The sequence below is a fragment of the Chiloscyllium punctatum genome, chromosome 2, assembly GCF_047496795.1.
Source record: "Chiloscyllium punctatum isolate Juve2018m chromosome 2, sChiPun1.3, whole genome shotgun sequence".
Taxonomy (NCBI): Eukaryota; Metazoa; Chordata; class Chondrichthyes; order Orectolobiformes; family Hemiscylliidae; genus Chiloscyllium; species Chiloscyllium punctatum.
Genome location: NC_092740.1, coordinates 140587956 through 140608189, shown reverse-complemented (window position 1 = coordinate 140608189; position 20234 = coordinate 140587956). Strand labels below are relative to the sequence as shown.

The window sequence follows — 20234 nt, the reverse complement described above, 5'->3', positions numbered from 1 at the left end:
CTCACTGTAACAGCTACAAAGCTGGCTGGGGAAGAAACAGCCCAGGCTGCTGGCACTCTGAATACTGCCCCGGGTAGCAGGTACCTATTCGGCCCCAGGCAGGAGAAACCGTTATCAGGGCTTGGCGACCAGGCATGCACTCTAGATACCATTGCTCACAAACAGGCAGGGCGGTGCCAGGTGGCACCCAGGTAGATGAGGAGGTCCCTCAGAATGCTCCACTCAGGACACTCCAGAGGTGACCGGTCCTTCCACCTTCACCCCCACCCCACCCCTTGGAGGTTCAAGTCATGGAGGATCAACTTGCAGCTGCTATGTGAGGGCCATCCAGACTCAAGCTCCCCTGGGGGTGGCAGGGTCACCCAACCCAAGCCTCCAATGCCAACGGGCTCCATTCCATACAGATTCCCAACACCCCAGTGACAGAACTAACATGTTGGGCAGATAAATGTGCGCTTAAAAAAAATTGACAGAAATGCGAATGAACATTTTACTAGCTGAGATCCATTTGACTCATGTGATAGATCCTACAGCACCATTCAAAGCAGAGCATGGCATTCTTATAGTGCCACCCCTCAATCTTTGCTTGTGAGAGCCAGAATTCTCTCCTTCTAGGGGGTGAGGAACCAAAGGTTAGGCACTACCCCAACAATACATCTGTCTCTGTCCTGCCAAGGCTGTCTTTTCCTACACTGAGAAAAAGGGGGGACCTGAGTGAGGTGCAAGTGGGTATGCAGGCATTGTTAGTACTGGTCCAGGTGGGTAAATGATGGCGGGGTATCCTGGTGGGGGTGTGTGTGTGTGTGTGGCCTGGCAAAGCAGATACGGTCATTGACCTTTTTGTGGCTCTGACAGCTATTCCTATGCAGCCAGGATAGCTGGATATTCTGTCTTGTACTGTTTGTGGACTGCTCTGAGCAAACTGGCTGATTTATTTCTATGCACAATAACCAGACCCCACTTCAAATATGATCATTTACAGAATTATACAGCATGAATGAGGCCAATTTGGTCCACTCTACTGTGCCAACACTTTGGAAAAGCAATCCAATTAGTTTTCATTTCATTGGGTCTCATCCACTCCTTTCCCATTGCCTTGCAATCTATTGGTTATAACATGCTTCGAATGGCCTGAAGAAATGTTTGATTACTTACAAATGCAAAATCTTGATTTCTATTTTCCATATTAATGTGGTGAGTCCTGGAAGTGCAATTAAAGAGGGTCTGATAACAGAATTGCCTTTCCAGTTATCTACAGCACTATCAGTGTCAGTGACAGAGAGGAGGTCAGCATCCCAGAACAAACAGAAGCCGCAGAAAAGGAACAGGTAATAGTGGTCGACATATGCAGCCCCATTTAGCTTGAAGCCTATATGCCCTCAGTGAACAGATGTTGATCAACTGTGTAGGTGACAATGAATTCCAAAGCACTGGGGTTTTTTTATGCAATTGTTCAGAACTTACACATGACCAGTCTCATGAGCAACTACAAACGCTGAAGAGAAGCCATCCTCATGGTTTAGAGTACAACTGCGAACCGGGTGGCACATTCCAGTCACTGGAGCATACCCTGCAGAAGGTCAGAAAGACAATGAAAACCAACAAGTTAATAACACACAACAAAACTGACAGGATAGATGAGTCCACGTAAATTGAAAATCTAGTTTGACTTTTTCTCTAAATGTCTAGGTAATGTTACCAGTGTTTGTCTTCATTACTACAATGCCGATATAATCTGTAGCATATCTGTAACTCCACAGAGCAAATGTAATCACACAGAGGGTGGTGGTGGAGGGTTGTTTTTCAGACTAGAGGCCTGTGACCACTGGAGTGGCACAAGGATCGGTGCTGGGTCCACTACTTTTTGTCATTTATATAAATGATTTGGATGTGAGCGTAAGCGGTATAGTTAGTAAGTTTGCAGATTACATCAAATTGGAGGTGTAGTGGACAGCGAAGAGGGTTACCTCAGATTACAACAGGATCTTGATCAGATGGGCCACTAGGCTGAAGAGTGGCAGATGGAGTTTAATTTAGATAAATGTGAGGTGCTGCATTTTGGGAAAGCAAATCTTAGCAGGACTTATACACTTAATGGTAAGATCCTAGGGAGTGTTGCTGAATGAAGAGACCTTGGAGTGCGAGTTCATAGTTCCTTGAAAGTAAAGTTGTAGGTAGATAGGATAGTAAAGACGGCACTTGGTGTACTTTCCTTTGTTGGTCAGAGTATTGAGTACAGGAGTTGGGAGGTCATGTTGCGGCTGTACATGACATTGGTTAGGCCACTGTTGGAATATTGTGTGCAATTCTGGTCTCCTTCCTATCAGAAGGATGTTGTGAAACTTGAAAGGGTTCAGAAAAGATTTACAAGGATGTTGCCAGGGTTGGAGGATTTGAGCTACCGGGAGAGGCTGAACAGGCTGGGGCTGTTTTCCCTGGACCGTCAGAGGCTGAAGGGTGACCTTATAGAGGTTTATAAAATCATGAGGGGCATGGATAGGGTAAATAGACAAAGTCTCTTCCCTGGTGTGGGGGAGTCCAGAACTAAAGGGCGTAGGTTTACAGTGAGAGGGGAAAAATATAAAAGAGACCTAAGAGACAACTTATTAACGATGAGGGTAGTACATATATGGAATGAGTTGTCAGAGGAAGTGATGGAGGTGCGTACAATTGCAACATTTAAAAAGCATCTGGATGTGTATATGAATAAGAAGGATTTGGAGGGATATGGGCTGGGTGCGGACAAGTGGGACTAGATTAGGTTTGGATATAGAACATAGAATATAGAACATGGAACAGTACAGCGCAGTACAGGCCCTTCGGCCTTCGATGTTGTGCCGACTTGTGGAACCAATCTGAAGCCCATCTCTCCTACACTAATCCATTCTCATCCATATGTCTATTCAATGACCATTTGAATGCCCTTAAAGTTGGCGAGTCTACTCCCATTGCAGGCAGGCCGTGCCATGCCCCTATGACCTTCTGAATAAAGATATTACACCTTTGACATCTGTCCTGTATCTATCACCCCTCAATTTAAAGCTATGTCCCCTTGTGCTAGCCATCACCATCCGAGGAAAAAAGGTTCTCATTGTCCACCCTATCTAACCCTCTCATTATGTGATATGTTTCAATTAAATCGCCTCTCAACCTTCTTCTCTCTAACAAAAACAGCCTCAACTCCCTCAACCTTTCTCCGTAAGACCTTCCCTCCATACCAGGCAACATCCCAGTAAATCTCCTCTGAACCCTTTCCAAACCTTCCATATCCTTTCTAATAATGCAGTGACCAGAACTGAATGCAATACTCCAAGTGCGGCCACACCAAATTTTTGTACAGCCACAGCATGATCTCATGGCACCAAAACTCAATTCCTCTATCAATATAAGGTAACACACTGTATGCCTTCTTAACAACCCTATCAACCTGGGTGGCAACTTTCAAGGATCTGTGTACCTGGACACTGAGATCTCTCTGCTTATCCACACTACCAAGAATCTTACCATTAGCTCAGCACTCTGCATTCCTGTTACTCCTTCCAAAGTGAATCACCTCACACTTTTACGTATTAAATTCTATTTGCCACCTCTCAGCCCAGCTCTGCAGCTTATTTATGTCTCTCTGTAATCTACAACATCCTTCGTCACTATCCACAACTCTACTGACCTTAGTGTCATCTGCAAATTTACTAACACATCCTTTCATGCCTTCGTCCAGGTCTTTTATATAAATGACAAACAACAGTGGACCCAAAACAGATACTTGCAGTGCCACACTTGTAACGTAACTCCAGGATCGATATTTCCCACCAACCACCACCCTCTGTCTTCTTTCAGCTAGCCAATTTCTGATCCAAACTGCTAAATCACCCTCAATTCCATGCCTCTGTATTTTGTGCAATACCCTACCATGGGGAAACTTATCAAACAACTTACTTAAATCCATATACACCACATCAATCACCTAACCCTCATCCACCCTCAGCTCAATAAGGTTTGTGAGATACGATCTACCCTTCACCAAACCAACTATCCCTAATCAGCTTATTCCTCTCTAGATGATTATAAATCCTAACTCTTATAACCCTTTCCAACACTTTATCCACAACCAAAGAAAGGCTCACAGGTCTATAATTTCCAGGGTTGTCTCTACTTTCCTTCTTGAACAAGGGAACAACATTTGCTATCCTCCAGTCTTCTGGCACTATTCCTGTAGACAATGAATATCTGGTTGGCATGGACCAATGAATTGAAGGGTCTGTTTCCATGCTGTACATCTCTATGACTCTATGACACCAATTCAAAATTCTGGAACTGAATATCTGACAGACCATTGCAGAACCTTCACTGCACAGAATGCAGTGGTTTGATAAGAAGACTAACCATCAATTTCTTAAAATCATCAAGCACTGCCCAGGTCCTACAAATCAGTCAATAAAATTGTTGAAATGAAACCAAAACGTTATCGCAATACTTAGCCTCTGTGGAGAGAAATAAGGTTAACATTCAGATGAAGGGTCATCGAGCTGAACCCTCAATGCCATTTGCCTCCACAGTTGCTGCTTGCCGGCTGAACATTTTCTGTTTGTTTTTCAGGTTTCCAGCATCTGCAGCATTTGTTTTTTTTTAAAACCTGCAGGTTTTTCTCTATCTGCATAGAGTCAGTGAAATCCCGAGTTCACCTCCAAGTCTCACCCCATAATCTCTATCCACATGCAATGTTTACCATCCAAGAGTTGTACTTTCTCCTCCCTGCCCTCTTCCCCAGTACCCATGGTATGCTTAGTCTATTGTCAATACCTATGACCTTTCCCTTTCTCCTGTTGGGGCTGGATTTAGTGGAAGGGATAAAGATTTCGGCTGTCAGCTGGAGACATGGCAGGAGCCTCGAGCTATCTCTTTTTGGACAGGTCACCAAACCGTGGGGCACTTGATAGGCCAGAGGCTGGGCAATCGATGACTCGGAGAGCAAAGGTGAGTTCCTACCTCAGCAAAGGGCAGTTACTCTTCTCTTGCTCAGCAGCACCACTGGGCAGGCAGTGGCTGCGGTAGGTATGACACCCACTTGGATCAAGGAGGAGGGTCGGATAAATGACGAGAGCATGCCATGGTGTTCAGGGCGAGAGTGAGGGGAGTTTGCATCAAAGCCTGGGTCGGGGTTTCATCAGGACCCCCAAACCCTCCCAACCTTTCCAATGCCATGTCCCTCAGGCTCTGCCATTGAATGAGGTACATCCACTCCTTTGAGGAACCCATTAGCAAACATATTAATGTTTGCTTGTAGTGTGTTGCCAACATGCTCACTGCATTGATAACAACACCCCCACCCCCAGTCACTTCTAAGCTAATAACAGTGGCAGTGGGGGGACGTCCTTAAGCGAGCATGTATTGCCCAGTTCAAAGCCTTAATAAGATGGATGGGTGAGATGGCTGTCCACCGGTCTTCCTACCTCAGACATGATCGGGATGGAGGTTCCCTTCCACCATCAACTAACCTGAGTGCCCACTGTAGATCTAATTTACCATGGCCAGGGAATTTAATTCTATTAAATTCTATTCATAATAACTGCTCACTTTGGGAAGGTAAGACTTTCACTATGGGAGCAAAGCTGCAGGCAGCAATCAGGCCGGCTGAACAGGTTTGGAGGCAGCCATAAGGGCTGACAGTTACTGAGGTGGACTGCTTAAAACCTTGGTGCTGAGGGATATCAACCCAATCTAAATACAAAAAAAAGGAAGACTCCCTCATCCTCATCCTTGGTGCACGTTCACTTTCATTCCACATTCCACATGTCACGGCCATCCCACATCACCATGTGGACCTTCCACCCACCTACCCTAGTCTGCCATAATTTTCAAAGGAAGTTATTCTCCCACCCACCACTGGCCTCATCTTTCCAAGCTAGAACTTCCATCCCATTCACCCACTATATGGAACCAATTAACTCTATAGTCATAAGAGGATGTGTTAAAAATGTGTTACCAAAAGGCTGTCATTCATTCATCAATTTCCATTTTGTTAAAAAAACTACTAAAATCCAATTAAAGGGATGATTGACCAGATTTTTTAAAGTATCAATGGCAGAAATTGTAAGTACTTGAACTCTCTTTATTTTGTGTAAATAAACACTATTATTTGCAGAATAAATCAGACAGCTGGAACTGTAAGACCGTGTTTTCCTTATGTCAGAGTTATTTGAACAATTATACGATCATCTGAGTTCTCAATGAAGACTGGTAAATGTGAAGCATAGCTTGGCATGAAGGGTATGCGGAAGATTTCTGAGTTTTTCACCTGGTTCTCTCATCCAAACTACGATCATGACACCAATAAGATGATGTGTCCTTTGAAACATGTCACTTTGCCATGTACATTATGGAGGCCTATCCCCTGAATAGAGTAGGCCAATTCATAACACATTCTTGATGAAGGTCTTTTGCTCAAAATGTCAACTCTCCTGCTCCTCGGATGCTGCCTGACCTGCTGTGCTTTTCCAGCACCACACTCACAATTCACAATATAGCCTACAGGTTCATAATCCAGTAGAGCTCACATTTTTAAATGGCACTGGTGAATATCAGAGACTTGTAATACCAATCCCCAGTTTCACATGCTAAGAGTTATCCCAAATCCATGAAATTCCAGTTCTGTGCATGATTTACCTTCTGGCTGTATCCATCCTTTAGTAATCATACCCTTCCACGACTCCACCTCCCCTTAAAAATACTGAATTATTTCCCTTTCTCCAATTTATTCTTAGGATGTAGGTGATGCACCTTCTTTGTCTGGGAATGTTAAAGAGTCAATCATGGACAGAGTCTTTCGGGTTGGATATGGACCAAGAATGGGGAAGTGTAGCATGGTCTTCACCCAATGGGCACAAGTGGTGAGTGAGGAGTAAGTGATGAAAGGTGTGATTTCAAAGCCATTGGAAATTTCAATGTCATTAGGACATATACTGAAGCATTTTGGACCAGCCACCTGTTCAAAATGTCCTCCATTCCCTACCCCTCATCAATTTTCCTTTATGTTTGTCATCCATTTTATGATCTCAATCTACAGAATGCTTCTATTATCCTGGCTGGCTGTAGCAAGGATCAGATAGTATCCATTACAAATAGCGCATGCTGCTGGGCTTCCCTGCTGTGGATAAAATATTGACAGGAGAGAATGAGAACTTCAAATGGGCATTCATTGGTTGTTTAAGGGCCTCAATAAGGTTAAAGAGCAGACAATGCATCTGACACCTTGTTGCACTCCCTCTAAGACAAATATCTCCTTCCCTACCAGTGAAAGAAAGACTGCTCAGAATACTAAGAGGGAGCAGAGGACACAGGGATTGAAACTGCAAGGCAAGATGATGTAAACTTTTGTGGCATTTTTCAGTCACAGTGATAGACACACAGCCACAGTTTGAGGACTGGGATAGTGAGGAAGAAGGCTGAAGTAATGAGTGCTGAGCCTGGGGAATACGCCAGGGAACAGCAATGCTGTGAAGCCACAGCAGTGAGCATTAAGGTTAGGAACTGTGGCCATGGTTGGATCAGTCGGAGGCCACACAGGAAGTGGCACTATTGGCCCTGTTGGCCTAGCCCTGATTCTGAAAGCCGTGTATTTGGATGATAATTTTATGAGCACCTTTGTGGTGACGAGGTTAGTGCAACCTCTGAGACTGTCTCTGGGTTTGGTACAAATGCTCACTTTGCTGGACGATGGATCCAGACTAAGAACTCGTAGATGTGAGCAGGAACATCCTTTCAGCTGATCTGGCATAAAATATTTGGGACTGAACGATGTTCAGTATCTCCAAATGGAAATCGTTATGGTCGGTTGACTGGTGGGAATGTAACACAGGAAGCAAGGAATTTCCCCGTGTTGCCCAGCGCAGACATATAGAATGATTTATACTGTGAGACAGTTATAAATCTCTGGTCCTTTAGCATTTTGTAATTAATAAAAGAAGTAGATCAGCTCTTTGCATTTTTGTGAGAATTGGCATTTTGGGGTTTGGAGTGAGAACACGGTGCTCAAAGGACAGCAGTTTCGATTGATGGCACCTCACTCTGACTATTTCTGGTTACTAGTTATAAATGTTAATGAAATACAGCCTGTTTAATCTAGCACACAGGAGCTTTAGCATTTCCTGTCATGAGGGAATATTTGCAATTATATGTCTTAGATCTGACCTTGTTAAACGTTTTGATATTGGGATTTTCCTTTTTTATATGGTTTTCTTTTCAAAAATCGATTGAGGACTCATTAGACATTGAAGTGCCCGATGTGTCTCCACTGTCCCAGCTCAGTTTGAAACATTAACACTGGGTTTATCATGTAATGTAGAAAAAGAACTTTAAAATATCAGAGGAAGACAATATAATGACCCCAATTTCATCGATGTAGCTGTCAGCGTTCACTGTCATCAATCCACTAAATCTCGACAGTTCAGGAGTCGGCAATTGTGTGGAATAACAGATTGGACAGAATCTTCTCTTCTGAGGCTTAAGAGTCATGGCAGGTGTGAAATGTGGAGGGACCTGTGTGCGAGGGTTATGTGAGGAAGAGGGAAGGTGAGGTTGAGATTGTGATGTGATTTACGACAGTCTTATTGCAGAGTGAAGCATGCTCAATGAGCAGAATTGCTAGCTCTTCCTCCCTGTACCTCTTTTTACATCCTGTTGTTCTTTGTATATCTAAATTCTCTTATTCCTGTACGCATTCTGACAAATGTCTGCAACCCTGCCCAAGTCATTGCCTTCTTTTCTAAAGCGTGATCCCCAGAATTGGAAACAATACTCCAGCTAAGGTCTGACCAGTGATTAATTTGGTCTTTAAACCCTGAAGCAGTAGGAGTCCAATGCCCAGCACATTGACGTATTCAGTATAACGGAATTTTTGGAACATTAATGCGTGTTTCTGGAGAGCAAAGGTTGAGATGTGAAGAAAACATGGGGCCAAGCTCAGTCAAAATGCTCGTTGTGTCTATTCAAAGAGCAAACAAAATCTTTCATCAAGAATAAAACAAATTTGGTTTTGGAATGCATTAAAATAGATCAATTGTCAGGAGCCACTGAATCATTTAAAGGCTGACAGCTTTGAGTCAGCACTGAGCGACAGAAAAGAATGTGTGTGCCTTGCTGGGAGTGAGAGAGCCACAGTCAGACATGATGCGGTAAAAAGGAATGATATTTGTTCAAGTACCAGGAGAACTAAACATTCAAATATTCAGCTACAGAAGGGGGAAGGTGATGTTGACATTTCTTTTCTTGTGCATGTACTTTAACTGTGTCATGACCTTTAGCTCATCATGAAGAGAAAGCTTAGATATTCAGTCTTCAGATAAGCGCATCAATCTCTGAGATTTTTCTTCTGTTTCTTCCAATTGTGTAAGCTTATGGGTGTCAGCTGTTGTTACATTCTTGCAATAGGTTTCAGATCCTATCCTAGAGGCAGGAATCAGCACCGATGATTCTGCTGGATGGCAGAGTGTGGGTGTAGTAATGAGGTCTCCCAGCTGGATCTCATAGAATATGAGTTCCCTGACTGGGGCTTGTTAACCTGGTCCTATCAGGGAGCCCTGGCTGACAGATAAGAACAGGAGCACCAGAGGTTCCGTTCGCTCTGAGATCTGGCTTTGAGGAAGCCAGACCAGTATCAACGACCTTCCATGTGTAAAATAAAGGGTGACTTGGTGACGGGAGACCAGTCTCAGTGGAGTTAATTTAGTCAGATTGTGGATCAAGAGGATAAATGGCAGGAAGGCCCTTTGCTGGATTTTATGCACCTGTTCGCCTTTAGACCGGCTGGTGAGGTAAAATAATATCTGGCTCATTGAACGGTCACAACGCAAGAGGAGGCCATTTGGCCTATCGCTTTTGTGTGTGCCCTTTGAAAGAGGAATTTACTTGGTGCCAGTATCTTGTTTTTCTTTCCTGTGTAATCCTGTACATTATTATTTTTCAGATAATGACCCGTTGCGATAAGGACACATTGCGTGAATGAAACAGGGCGGGGATAACTCATTGCTAGGGTATGGATGAAACAGTGACTAATGGCTTGGATTCTGGATCAATAACACAGACATATGGCTGGGAACATGACAGAGAATTACTGTTCTTAAAAGGTGTCAAGCATCAAAGACAGAAACAGTACCAAAACCTGGAAAAATTGATTCTTTGCTTTTTCGAAATCTGCTTTCAGGATTCCGGTAGCATTGTTTTTATTTCAAATCTCTTTGAATTGCTGCAGTCCTTAATGGCCTTGTAGCTACCTTCAGGATACTTCTCTGCAATAAGTTAAGATAACAATTTTGGAACTTGCAAAAATGCCAGAATCACTAACAATTTCTTCCTTTGTGGTGACCGGTGTTGGTTTCTGTGGCATGGAATCTACTTCTTGTGATGACCAGGTCCTCCCATCACAATCCCCAGACCTAGCCTCTGAGATGATTGGATTCAGTCACTGCCCTGACATTTCAGTGGCTAAGGCACTACAATTCATCCTGAAGAAGGTTTGTACCCGAAATGTTGACTTCTCCACCTCCTGATGCTGCCTGGCTTGTTGTGTTCTAACAGCTTCCTGCTTGTCTACCTCTGATTCCAGCATCTGCAGGGTTTTTTTTGTCTCTAACAAAGTCGTGCAATAAGCTGACCATGTCCTGACACTGTGATGTATTCATGTCATGTTTGTATCACAGTTTTAAAATAAAGAACAGTCCCAAGACATTTCGCGGGAGCATTACACAGCATAATCTGTCCTTATTATGACCAGATGTTATCACTGTGCAGAGCAGTCTCTGGCGTTATGTCATATTGTGTCCATATTCCATCATTGTGCAGCCAGATTCTGACTTTATAGGCAAAGATTCAGCTTTCCTTTGTACATCGCAGAAAGAACTGTGCTTTCTTCTTAAGAAGAAAAAAACTACACAAAGGATCTTTTTTAAAACCAGGTTGTAATTCTCTATGCAAGGCAATACTCAAATTGGAAGGGGTCAATGGGGTGGAGTGGTGGTGAATAGACTCCAGAAGGCCTTGGAAAAGTCAAAGACAGTATCCATCACAGAATAGTCATCCCTCAAATGGACTGGAACAAAATGTTGAACGGAACATGGATGAACCTCTCAACAACAGAGCAGCAGAGTGACCTGTAACTGAAGAGGCAGTTACATGAATCAGTAACTGAAAGTGAAGGAGGTGGCTGGGACACATCTACCAGGGGGCTGAGAGTTGAGGCCAAAATCTGAGTCTGGGAATCTAGGCTGGTGGCTGACTTTTGCCCCAAGAGCCAGGATTGGGGGCCCAATGCCAGTTCCCTTTCTGCTAAGGCCAGGGTATGGTGGAAGGTGGTATACTGGGGAAGAGCCACTTTTCTCTTCTGAGGTGAGCCATCTGTCAGACTTGGGGGGGGGGTCAGGGTGTGTGTATGTGTGTGTGTGTGTGTGTGTGTGTGGGCAATTGTGGAAAAGCAAGAATGAAGCTACAATGGAGTCATGGAGAGACATAGAGTTTCATGGATCATGGAGTGAGGTAGGGATGCTGTAAAGGGAGTGAGGGAGACAGAGAGTTGGCAAAGGGAGGTGAGGCAAGACAGGTTATGATGGGCTTGGAGAGAGAGAAAGGGAGGCCACAATTGTGAGAGAATGGAATGCAAGAGACCTTACAAAGGGTGAAGAAAGAGGAAGGGCACAAGAAAGGAAGAGAGATAGAGGCCACAAAGAAGAGGCAACAGAGAACTTGTCAACAAAGGACTATTCAGTTAACTGGAACCTAGGAAAACTTGAAATCACTGACTAAAATATTCCAGCTTTGGAGAAGGTGCAATGGAAACATATTCCAGTAATTTCATCAATCTCTAAGGTATGGTTAAGGTATATGTAGGAGAGTGCGTCAATTGTTTTGAAAAATACCTTTGTTGCTAACTTATGCCTCAAGTCAGGTGCCAATTTAAAAATTGTTCAGAAAATCAATGATGCCTTGTGAATTGAACAGAATTGAATTGAATTTATTGTCACGTGTACTGAGGCATAATGTGAGCAATACATGCAGATCACAGAGTTAAGTAGCATAGCTAAGTAAATAATAGGTAAACAGTGGCAAAAACAAAAGACACAGGTACGGGTGAATGCTAAGGGTTTATGAGTCTATTCAGTATTCTAACAAGAGTAGGGTAGAAACTGTTCCAAAACCAGCTGGTGTGCATGTGTTCAGGCTTCTGTACCTTCTCCCCAATGGTAAAGGTTGTAGAAAAACATTGCCAGGATGCGCATTGTGACTTTAAGTTGAATGGAGGATTAATGAGGACAATGGTGAATCCTGTTTCAGTAAGAGTCCAATTATCCTATGTGTCAAGACAGATACAAGTGGCAATACATGATCATGTCACCTAATACATAAGTTAGTACAAATGAAAAATTTGTCTCTAAAAACTAAAAAAAACCTTAACATCAATAAGTAACCCTCAAGAAAAGTTCAAGCAGAGTCCTGGTGCTGTTACAATAATGAACCCATTGCTAATTTCAATGTACCTTGTCAACATTCTTATACAGTACCTTGCATACCCGCTGGACCGAAATCTTGCCTTGTTAAAAAGATGGCATGGTCATGGTGTTCCGAATGGTTCGGGTTTGCTTTTTGCTGAGAGTTGGCCCAGCGACAGATATTCTCCAAGCTTCGAGACGGATTTCCTCTTTCAATCAAGCTGATGGACTAATCAGAGAATGTTTCATTTAGTTCAGTTTTCATGAGCTGACATGTTCCGATGCTTGAAAGTAACTGGATGTCCTGAGGTTTGTTGCTGGACAAGTGGTCCTAGTCAAGATGAGGTAGACTGCTGCTCCCTCTGATCCCCCAAGGTGAATTTAGGGCTAAAATTCACTGGAGAGAAAATTAGAATCTGTAGTCACATGCACAGTGGCAGTGATACAACAGGGCTGCCTTCTTGGATGGCATTATTTCTCAGACCATAATGAATGTAATTTTGAGATGGTGGGTTCTAGAATGGATCCTTCCTAAATGTAAGTATAGTAATTAAGGTGGAGCTACCTTGTGACCTAGATTTTGTGCTCTACATCATTGATAAGACTCCATGCTGAGAGCAGAAACTCATAACATTATTTCTAACATTCCTTATGTATTTCAGGTATCATGTGAGTTTTAACATGCACGCTTCCTAGAATAAATAAGAGGTTGAATGTTACCCATTATAGGAATTCTCTGCACAGAACATCCTGGGTCATCCAGACTCTGAGGTACAAGTGTGTCACATTGAACATTAGAAAATATACACCCAGTTACCATGTGAAAAAGAAGCAGTGAAGACAGAAACCAAATGTACCTCTACAACCTGCTGAGTCACCAAAGCGGGAACACTCACCAAGGATCTGGGGATACAATCATCACTGGATGGAAGTGTTTTGGAATGGTCACTGAAAGGGTCAATAGACCTGAGCCTGGCCAGTAAACAAGAGACAAGTTGGCATAAATCATATTGACATATCAGCAACATAGGTACAATATTATGGACAACGTCAGTAGAAAAGAGGCCAGACAGGTTGGAGACCACTATCTCAAAGTTGGAAGGAGGAACTCACTATATACTTCTGAAATGAGCACTTCCATTAGCTGCACTTCACAATATGGTGGGCAAGCTTTTTGTTAAGGTATTATCCCATTGGTCAGGACATTAATATGTGGTATTCTTGTATAATGCTCTGATTTATCCTCTATTTGACATGATGTCTACTGGAAAACTTGCTATTTTGGAGAATGAAAATCATCACTTTAAAGGATTTAGTGCTTCACGTTCAGATTTATTCTGTGCTCAGCCACAAAGAGATACGCACCAAATGATGCCTAATTTGCAAACCAAAGAAGCAAGATGTTGGAAGATCATGCCAATAGCCAGTCTGATTTTGTGACATCCTCACCATATTGTCCCCATTGTGGGCCTAGAGGGAAAGATGTATCCTTGGTAATCATATGCAGCATCCCTTGTTGGTATCCTTCAAAATTGTTGAATGTCACCAATCCCTCAATGATTAAGGCTCTGTAATAGTCACTTTCCATCCAGTGATACTGCACAAAAATCTCTTTTTTACTTGGCAAGAAAAGTTGAAACAGTTGTGTACTTTAATAACTTGTGAGCTACATCCTGAAAGAACATCTAATGTAGCTGTCAACACTCCTCAACACTTGTCAAAGGGGTATAATCAATTAATCTGCAATTCAACACCCTACACAAAAGAAAGCTGAAGAGCTAAACGTGTTCCATTTTGAAATAAAAGATAATTAGCTTGAATCAGCTCACACCTTTTGATTTGTCATCTTTCTTCTAGATCATTTGAGCGAAGGTAAGTGTTAAAATAAAAATGTAAAAAATCAGATAGACTGAACAGCTTGATGTCAATCTTACCTTTGCATATCCCAGCATGATCATTCGTACTAGCACAACATTTACATGGGCTCCCAGTGATTTATCATGGTAAATCTCATTAACCTGACAATGAAAGAAAGGGAATTGTGTTAAAATCCTTTTACCTTTCAAGTTATCCAAATGTTTCCAGGAGCTGCCGATGCATTTCATCCAATGGAGTTACAGCCATAATTTAATTCACACTAAATACAAATAACAGCACAAAATAACTGAGCTCTTTTTGGCATGAATCTCAGTTGGTTTTTCTCCGCATAAAAGTTAAAGGATTCTTTTGTTTTGACTGATTTGGAGGTACCGTTTTTAGACTGGGGAGTACAAAATTAAAAATCACACAACAGCAGATTATAGTCCAACAGGTTTATTTGGAAGCACTAGCTTTTGGAGTGTTGCTCCTTCATCAGGTGGTTGTGGAATATAAGGATATTGTGTGACTTTTAACTTTATATTTTAAACGGAGAAGTTTTAGGGCTCACTGGTTTGAATATATATGTCAACTCAAGCATCTCCTATAGCATTGCCCATTGTCAGCCAGGGAACTGAAAATATAGGATTTTATGCTGATCCAATAATTGTAGAAACAGTATTTTCTTTTGGTGCATTAGCTAGTGATCATTCCTGTAATCTCCGCCCTACAATGTAACTTTCTCTAGTAATTTCCTCTTTAACTAAATGACAGGGTGCTGGAGGAGTAGCTTAGTTACTAGGTGGAATACAAACGTTAATGGCAACATTGTATATTTAGGGATATACTGGAAAAAAGATAGGTTCTGAGATGTGGGGACCAAAGGTAAGGATGAGACAGATGGACTGTGTTCTACGTGGTCATGAAGGCTCTGCAAGGGTTAATGCTTGATTGAGTGCAGCACATATTGCCCACTTTGATTATGTTGTGATGATTTGGGGCAGAGTAAAATAGGATCTTGTGGGAGATAGACCTAAGGATAGGTCCTCCCCAACAGTCTTTGTAGTAATGTAGAGTCTGATCTTACAACATGTAAAAAATTACAGAGGTGTAATAAACTGCATCTTGTTTACTCTACAACAATCAACTAATTAGACTTGAAGGGAGCTCTCCTCACACTCAGAGCATTGGATAGGCCAGTTGGGTGGATGCTTGGTTTGTGATGTAAAATGATGCCAACACCATGGGTTCAAGCTTCCACACCAGCTGAGGTTACCATGAAGGATTGTCCTTCTCAACCTCTCCCCTTGTCTGAGGAGCGGTGACCCTCAGGTTAAACCACCACCAATCATCTCACTCTATTGAGAGAACAGCCTTATGATCTGGTTGTACTATGGTGACTTTTTACCTTGCACACACTAGCTGCTAAAGAATCAATGAAGTTTAGAAGCACACACAACTAGCCCAGTGGTATTATCACTGGACTTTAATCCTGAGACCCAGGTAATGCTCTGGTGACCTGGGTTTGAATACCGCCATGGTAGAATTTGAATTCAATAAATTTCTGGAATTAAGAGTCTAATGATGACCATGAATCCACTCTCAATTGTTGGAAAACCTATCTGGATCACTAATGACCTAGGGAAGGAAACTGTCATCTTTACCTGGTCTAACAGACATGTGACTCCAGACCCACAGCAATGTGGTTGATTCTTAAATGCCCTCTGGGCAATTAGGGATGGGCAATAACTGCTGGCCCTGACAGCGACGCCCTCACAACATGAATGAATAAAACAAGCAGGCTGTATTTACCTTTCTCATCATAAGTATCAGATTATAGTCATAGAGATGCACAGCACAGAATCAGATCCTTCAGTCCAACTCATCTATGCTGACCAGATATCCTAACCCAATCTAGTCCCATTTGCCAGCACTTGGCCCATATACCTCTAAATGCTTCCTATTCATATATCCATCTGGATGCCTTTTAAATGTTGTAATTATACCAGCCTCCACCACTTCCTCTGGCAGATCATTCCATACACGCACCCTCTCTGCATGAAAACGTTGCCCCTTAGGTCCCTTTTAAATTTTTTCCCTCTCACCCTGAACCTATGCTCGCTAGTTGTGGACTCTCACACCTCAGGGAAAATACCTTGTCTACTTACCCTATCCATGCCCCTCACAATTTTATAAACCTCTATATGATCAGCGTTCAGTCTCTAATGCTCCAGAGAAAATAGCCCCAGCCTATTCAGCCTCTCCCTATAGCTCAAATCCTCCAACCCTGGCAACATCCTTGTAAATCTTTTCTGAACCCTTTCAAGTTTCACAACATCTTTCCAATAGGAGGGAGGCTAGAATTGCACACAATATTCCAAGAATGGCCTAACCAACGTCCTGTACAGCCGCAATATGACATCCCAACTCCTATACTCAACGCTCTGTCCAATAAAGGAAAGCATACCAAATGCTTCTTCACTATCCTATCTAGCTGTGACTCTACATTCAAGGAGCTATGAACCTGCACTCCAAGGTCTCTTTGTTCAGCAACATTCCCTAGGACCTTACCATTAAGTGTATAATTCCTGCTCTGATTTGCCTTTTGAAAATGTTGCACCTCACATTTATCTAAATTAAACTCCATCTGCCACTCCTCAGCCCATTGGCCCATCTGATCAAAATCCGATTATACCCTGAGGCTGAGGATCTAAAACTTTGAATTTAGGTTGTTGTCAGAAGCAACAAGTATATGTAGATTTTTATTAACCACAAAATGGCTTTTCAATTTAAAATAACGCAATAAAATAGCTTTGGAATTTTCTTTGACACTGTGAACTTGAACTGATGCTTTGCTGAGTTGGTTGAGATAAGAGAAAAAAATGGAATTTTCTGCTTGGTACTACTCCACTCAGTGCTCTCCCCAGAATCCAAACTGAATTCTATCCATATCATTAGGTGTCCCTAACAAATGAAAAAGGACGACTGCCTGGTTTAGGCAGACACTGCTGTCACCCAGCACTGCACCCTTTGGACAATAGGGACAGCCAAACATATAGGCACAGGGTGGTAAATCAATCACTATTTATTTTGTAGCATCACTGCCCCATTGCCATGGAGTTAGCAGGCTCCATAATGTCACAGCCATGTGATACAGTGACCAGGACAAGTGAACACGTCAAATCATCTATTCAGTTATTCTCCTCTTGCAATTTTTGATTAGCTGAAAATTCAAATCCTCAAATTAGCTTTCAGAATATGACAATCAAGATTCCAAAATGTATAGTTAGGAACAGACTTTAAAGTTAGACAAACATAAATTGATAAATTGGTTAAATCAGGTTAAAATGAAAATAGAGGCAAGGAGATCAAGTAAAGAAGAGAAGAGAATGATCCAATAAGAAGCATAAAGCAGCAGAGTACAGTTTTTAAAATGTCTTAGTCATTTGTTGAGTTTCCATCCTGAATTACAGTTAATGATTATTTTCTTTATTATTTTATAATAATATTTAATAATAACTATAATAATCAATTGTATTAGCCCAAATCAAAATTAATTGGCAGGGTTGTTTGGTTTTATTCCTTTACACATTGTCAGTGACCTGTCTCATTGCCTCATGGTTAATTTAAAACATGGCTGCATTAATTCATTGTTAACTAAAGAATGGAAAGCTACCTTACTGGCCAGTTGAAGAAATTCTGCATGTGATTGGGGGATAGGGATAGATCTATATATAATAGCAGATGGAACTCCCAAAAGCTGAGGAGGTGACTGTGAATGGATATAAGAAGGGACATGATAAAACAGTGTAAGGCCACTCAGGTTGAGGACTATATAAACAAGGTTAAAGCAACAATACTATAAAATAAAGAACTTAGATTCTACTTGGAATCCCGAGCCTATGTCTGGCATATCAATCCTTTTTGAGGATTGGGATTTTGTTCCTGTATACCCACTGAGCCCCTAACATCTCCTGATTGTCCCCAGCCTTAATTTAAACCACCCACTTGTTACAAATCTTTCCTTTGTTTGAAAATTAAGCATCAAGTCTTCATAGGTAAAAACAATGACTGCAGATGCTGGAAACCAGATTTTGGATTAGTGGTGCTGGAAGAGCACAGCAGTTCAGGCAGCATCCGAGGAGCAGCAAAATCGATGTTTTGGGCAAAAGTCGATTTTGCTGCTCCTCAGATGCTGCCTGAACTGCTGTGCTTTTCCAGCACCAATAATCCAAAATCAAGTCTTCATAGCTGATATCATTGGGATAAGTGGCCTTTGCCATCCTAAACCAGGTCCCATCCTGGGAATTAGTGTTATGATAAGCATGCCTCTGACTACAAGACCAAAACACCCAATTTATTCAATATATCCAAGGGTGATACGGATGTAAATGCAGTAAAATTCTGAGAGTAGTCTGAATACGAATGGCTTGTGTTACAGGATTGAAATATGTGCCTATCTGTCCGACAGAAGTGACATACAATTAAACAATAATCAAGAAGATCAATTATCTTTGTTCAACCCTGTGCTTTTGCAATGTTTTCCGCCTGGAGTCACTGACAGGATCCAGACCAACAGTATGAACCAGTCCAGGAATTTCCAGTTGCAAATGAGGTGAGCGGTGGTTTTCTGTTAGGATGGCCAGAACCGGACTGAACCACGATGCAAGTTACAGGCAAGACCGAATATATCCAGTGCCCTCGTGATCCCAAATGCCATTTGCCAGACCTGATATGGTTGATTGGAACCAGGATACCCACTAGAGATGGACCTACTTCAGGTACCCACCTGACGACTACTGCTGGACATCCTTTTCCTGAGGGGACCCTGATAATGGGAACAGGCAGGCCCTAGCATTACACCTTTGAGACTGGGAACAAGACGGCAAAATGCCCCAGGGACAAATGGTTGTCCCTTTGCTTTAACTGTTGAAATGTGGCCAATGGGGAGTAATGTGTCTTTAATGTTACCTTGGAACTGACGATTGGAAGTTGACATGCTTTCATCCTGTCAAAAGGAAAATCTACTAATATACACTGACTCTTCATTGTGCTTTTAATATGATCCACAACTTTGGAGCCAAGTGGGAACATTGAAGATTTTTAATCCCCAAGGGGCAGCATTATAGTAATGCTATTTTGTCCAATCAGTCTGGCAATTATCAAGATGTTCGGCTCGTGCTGATGAAACTGATACTGTTTCTAAAGTAGTGGGCAAGTATGTGCAGCTGCTCCAGCAGCATCCAAGGAGCAGGAAAATCAACGTTTCAGGCAAAAGCCCTTCATCAGGCTCTATTCCCGATGAAGGGCTTTTGCCTGAAACGTCGATTTTCCTGCTCCTCGGATGCTGCCTGACCTGCTGTGCTTTTCCAGCATCACTCTAATCTAGACTCTGGTTTCCAGCATCTGCAGTCCTTGTTTTTACCAAGTATATGCAGCTGCTAAGCAGGCGACCTTACACCCCTTACATTTCCGGTACCATTGGGTCCACAGCAAAACCCAGTTAGACACAGTATAAGAATGGGTGTGCCAGACATTGGTAAGGTGCATAAATCATGGGGGAAGCCCCTTCTGAACAGTACAAACTATGGCCTCAAATAGGGCACTCCCTCAATACTCAAACCAGAATATGGTGACTGCTACTAGATTAGTTTATATTCCTTCTTTGCTGCAGCCTATTTTAATTGATTATGTGTATATTGTATATACTTATATATAAGGAGGGAACGGTTTATACTTTATTACAATGGACACTCCGTGGTGTCCAACCTTGCAAGAGGGGAGATGATAAAGATTGAACTTGACCTGCTATGTGGACTTGCCATTGGCAGCATTGATGTACAAGAAGGGACAGTTTACCTGTGAGATCCTGGGCAAATAGAGAATGTGTACCAACTATGC

At 42.3% G+C, this 20234-nt stretch overlaps 1 protein-coding gene across 4 annotated transcripts in view; it reads right to left on the bottom strand.

Annotated features, from left to right (window-relative positions):
- The window catches only part of LOC140490928 (A disintegrin and metalloproteinase with thrombospondin motifs 3-like), a 257036-nt gene that overhangs the window by 68673 nt on the left and 168129 nt on the right, over positions 1 to 20234 (bottom strand). For all 4 annotated transcript variants that reach the window (XR_011963229.1, XR_011963230.1, XM_072589151.1 and 1 more), the window contains 3 exons: positions 14411 to 14494; positions 12549 to 12705; positions 1465 to 1570 (listed from right to left, as the gene is read on the bottom strand). Coding sequence is in view for 2 of the 4 variants with exons in the window: in XM_072589151.1 (XP_072445252.1) it covers positions 1465 to 1570; positions 12549 to 12705; positions 14411 to 14494 (347 nt within the window). In the remaining 2 variants the exon portion in view is untranslated. The remainder of the gene's footprint in view (positions 1 to 1464; positions 1571 to 12548; positions 12706 to 14410; positions 14495 to 20234) is intronic.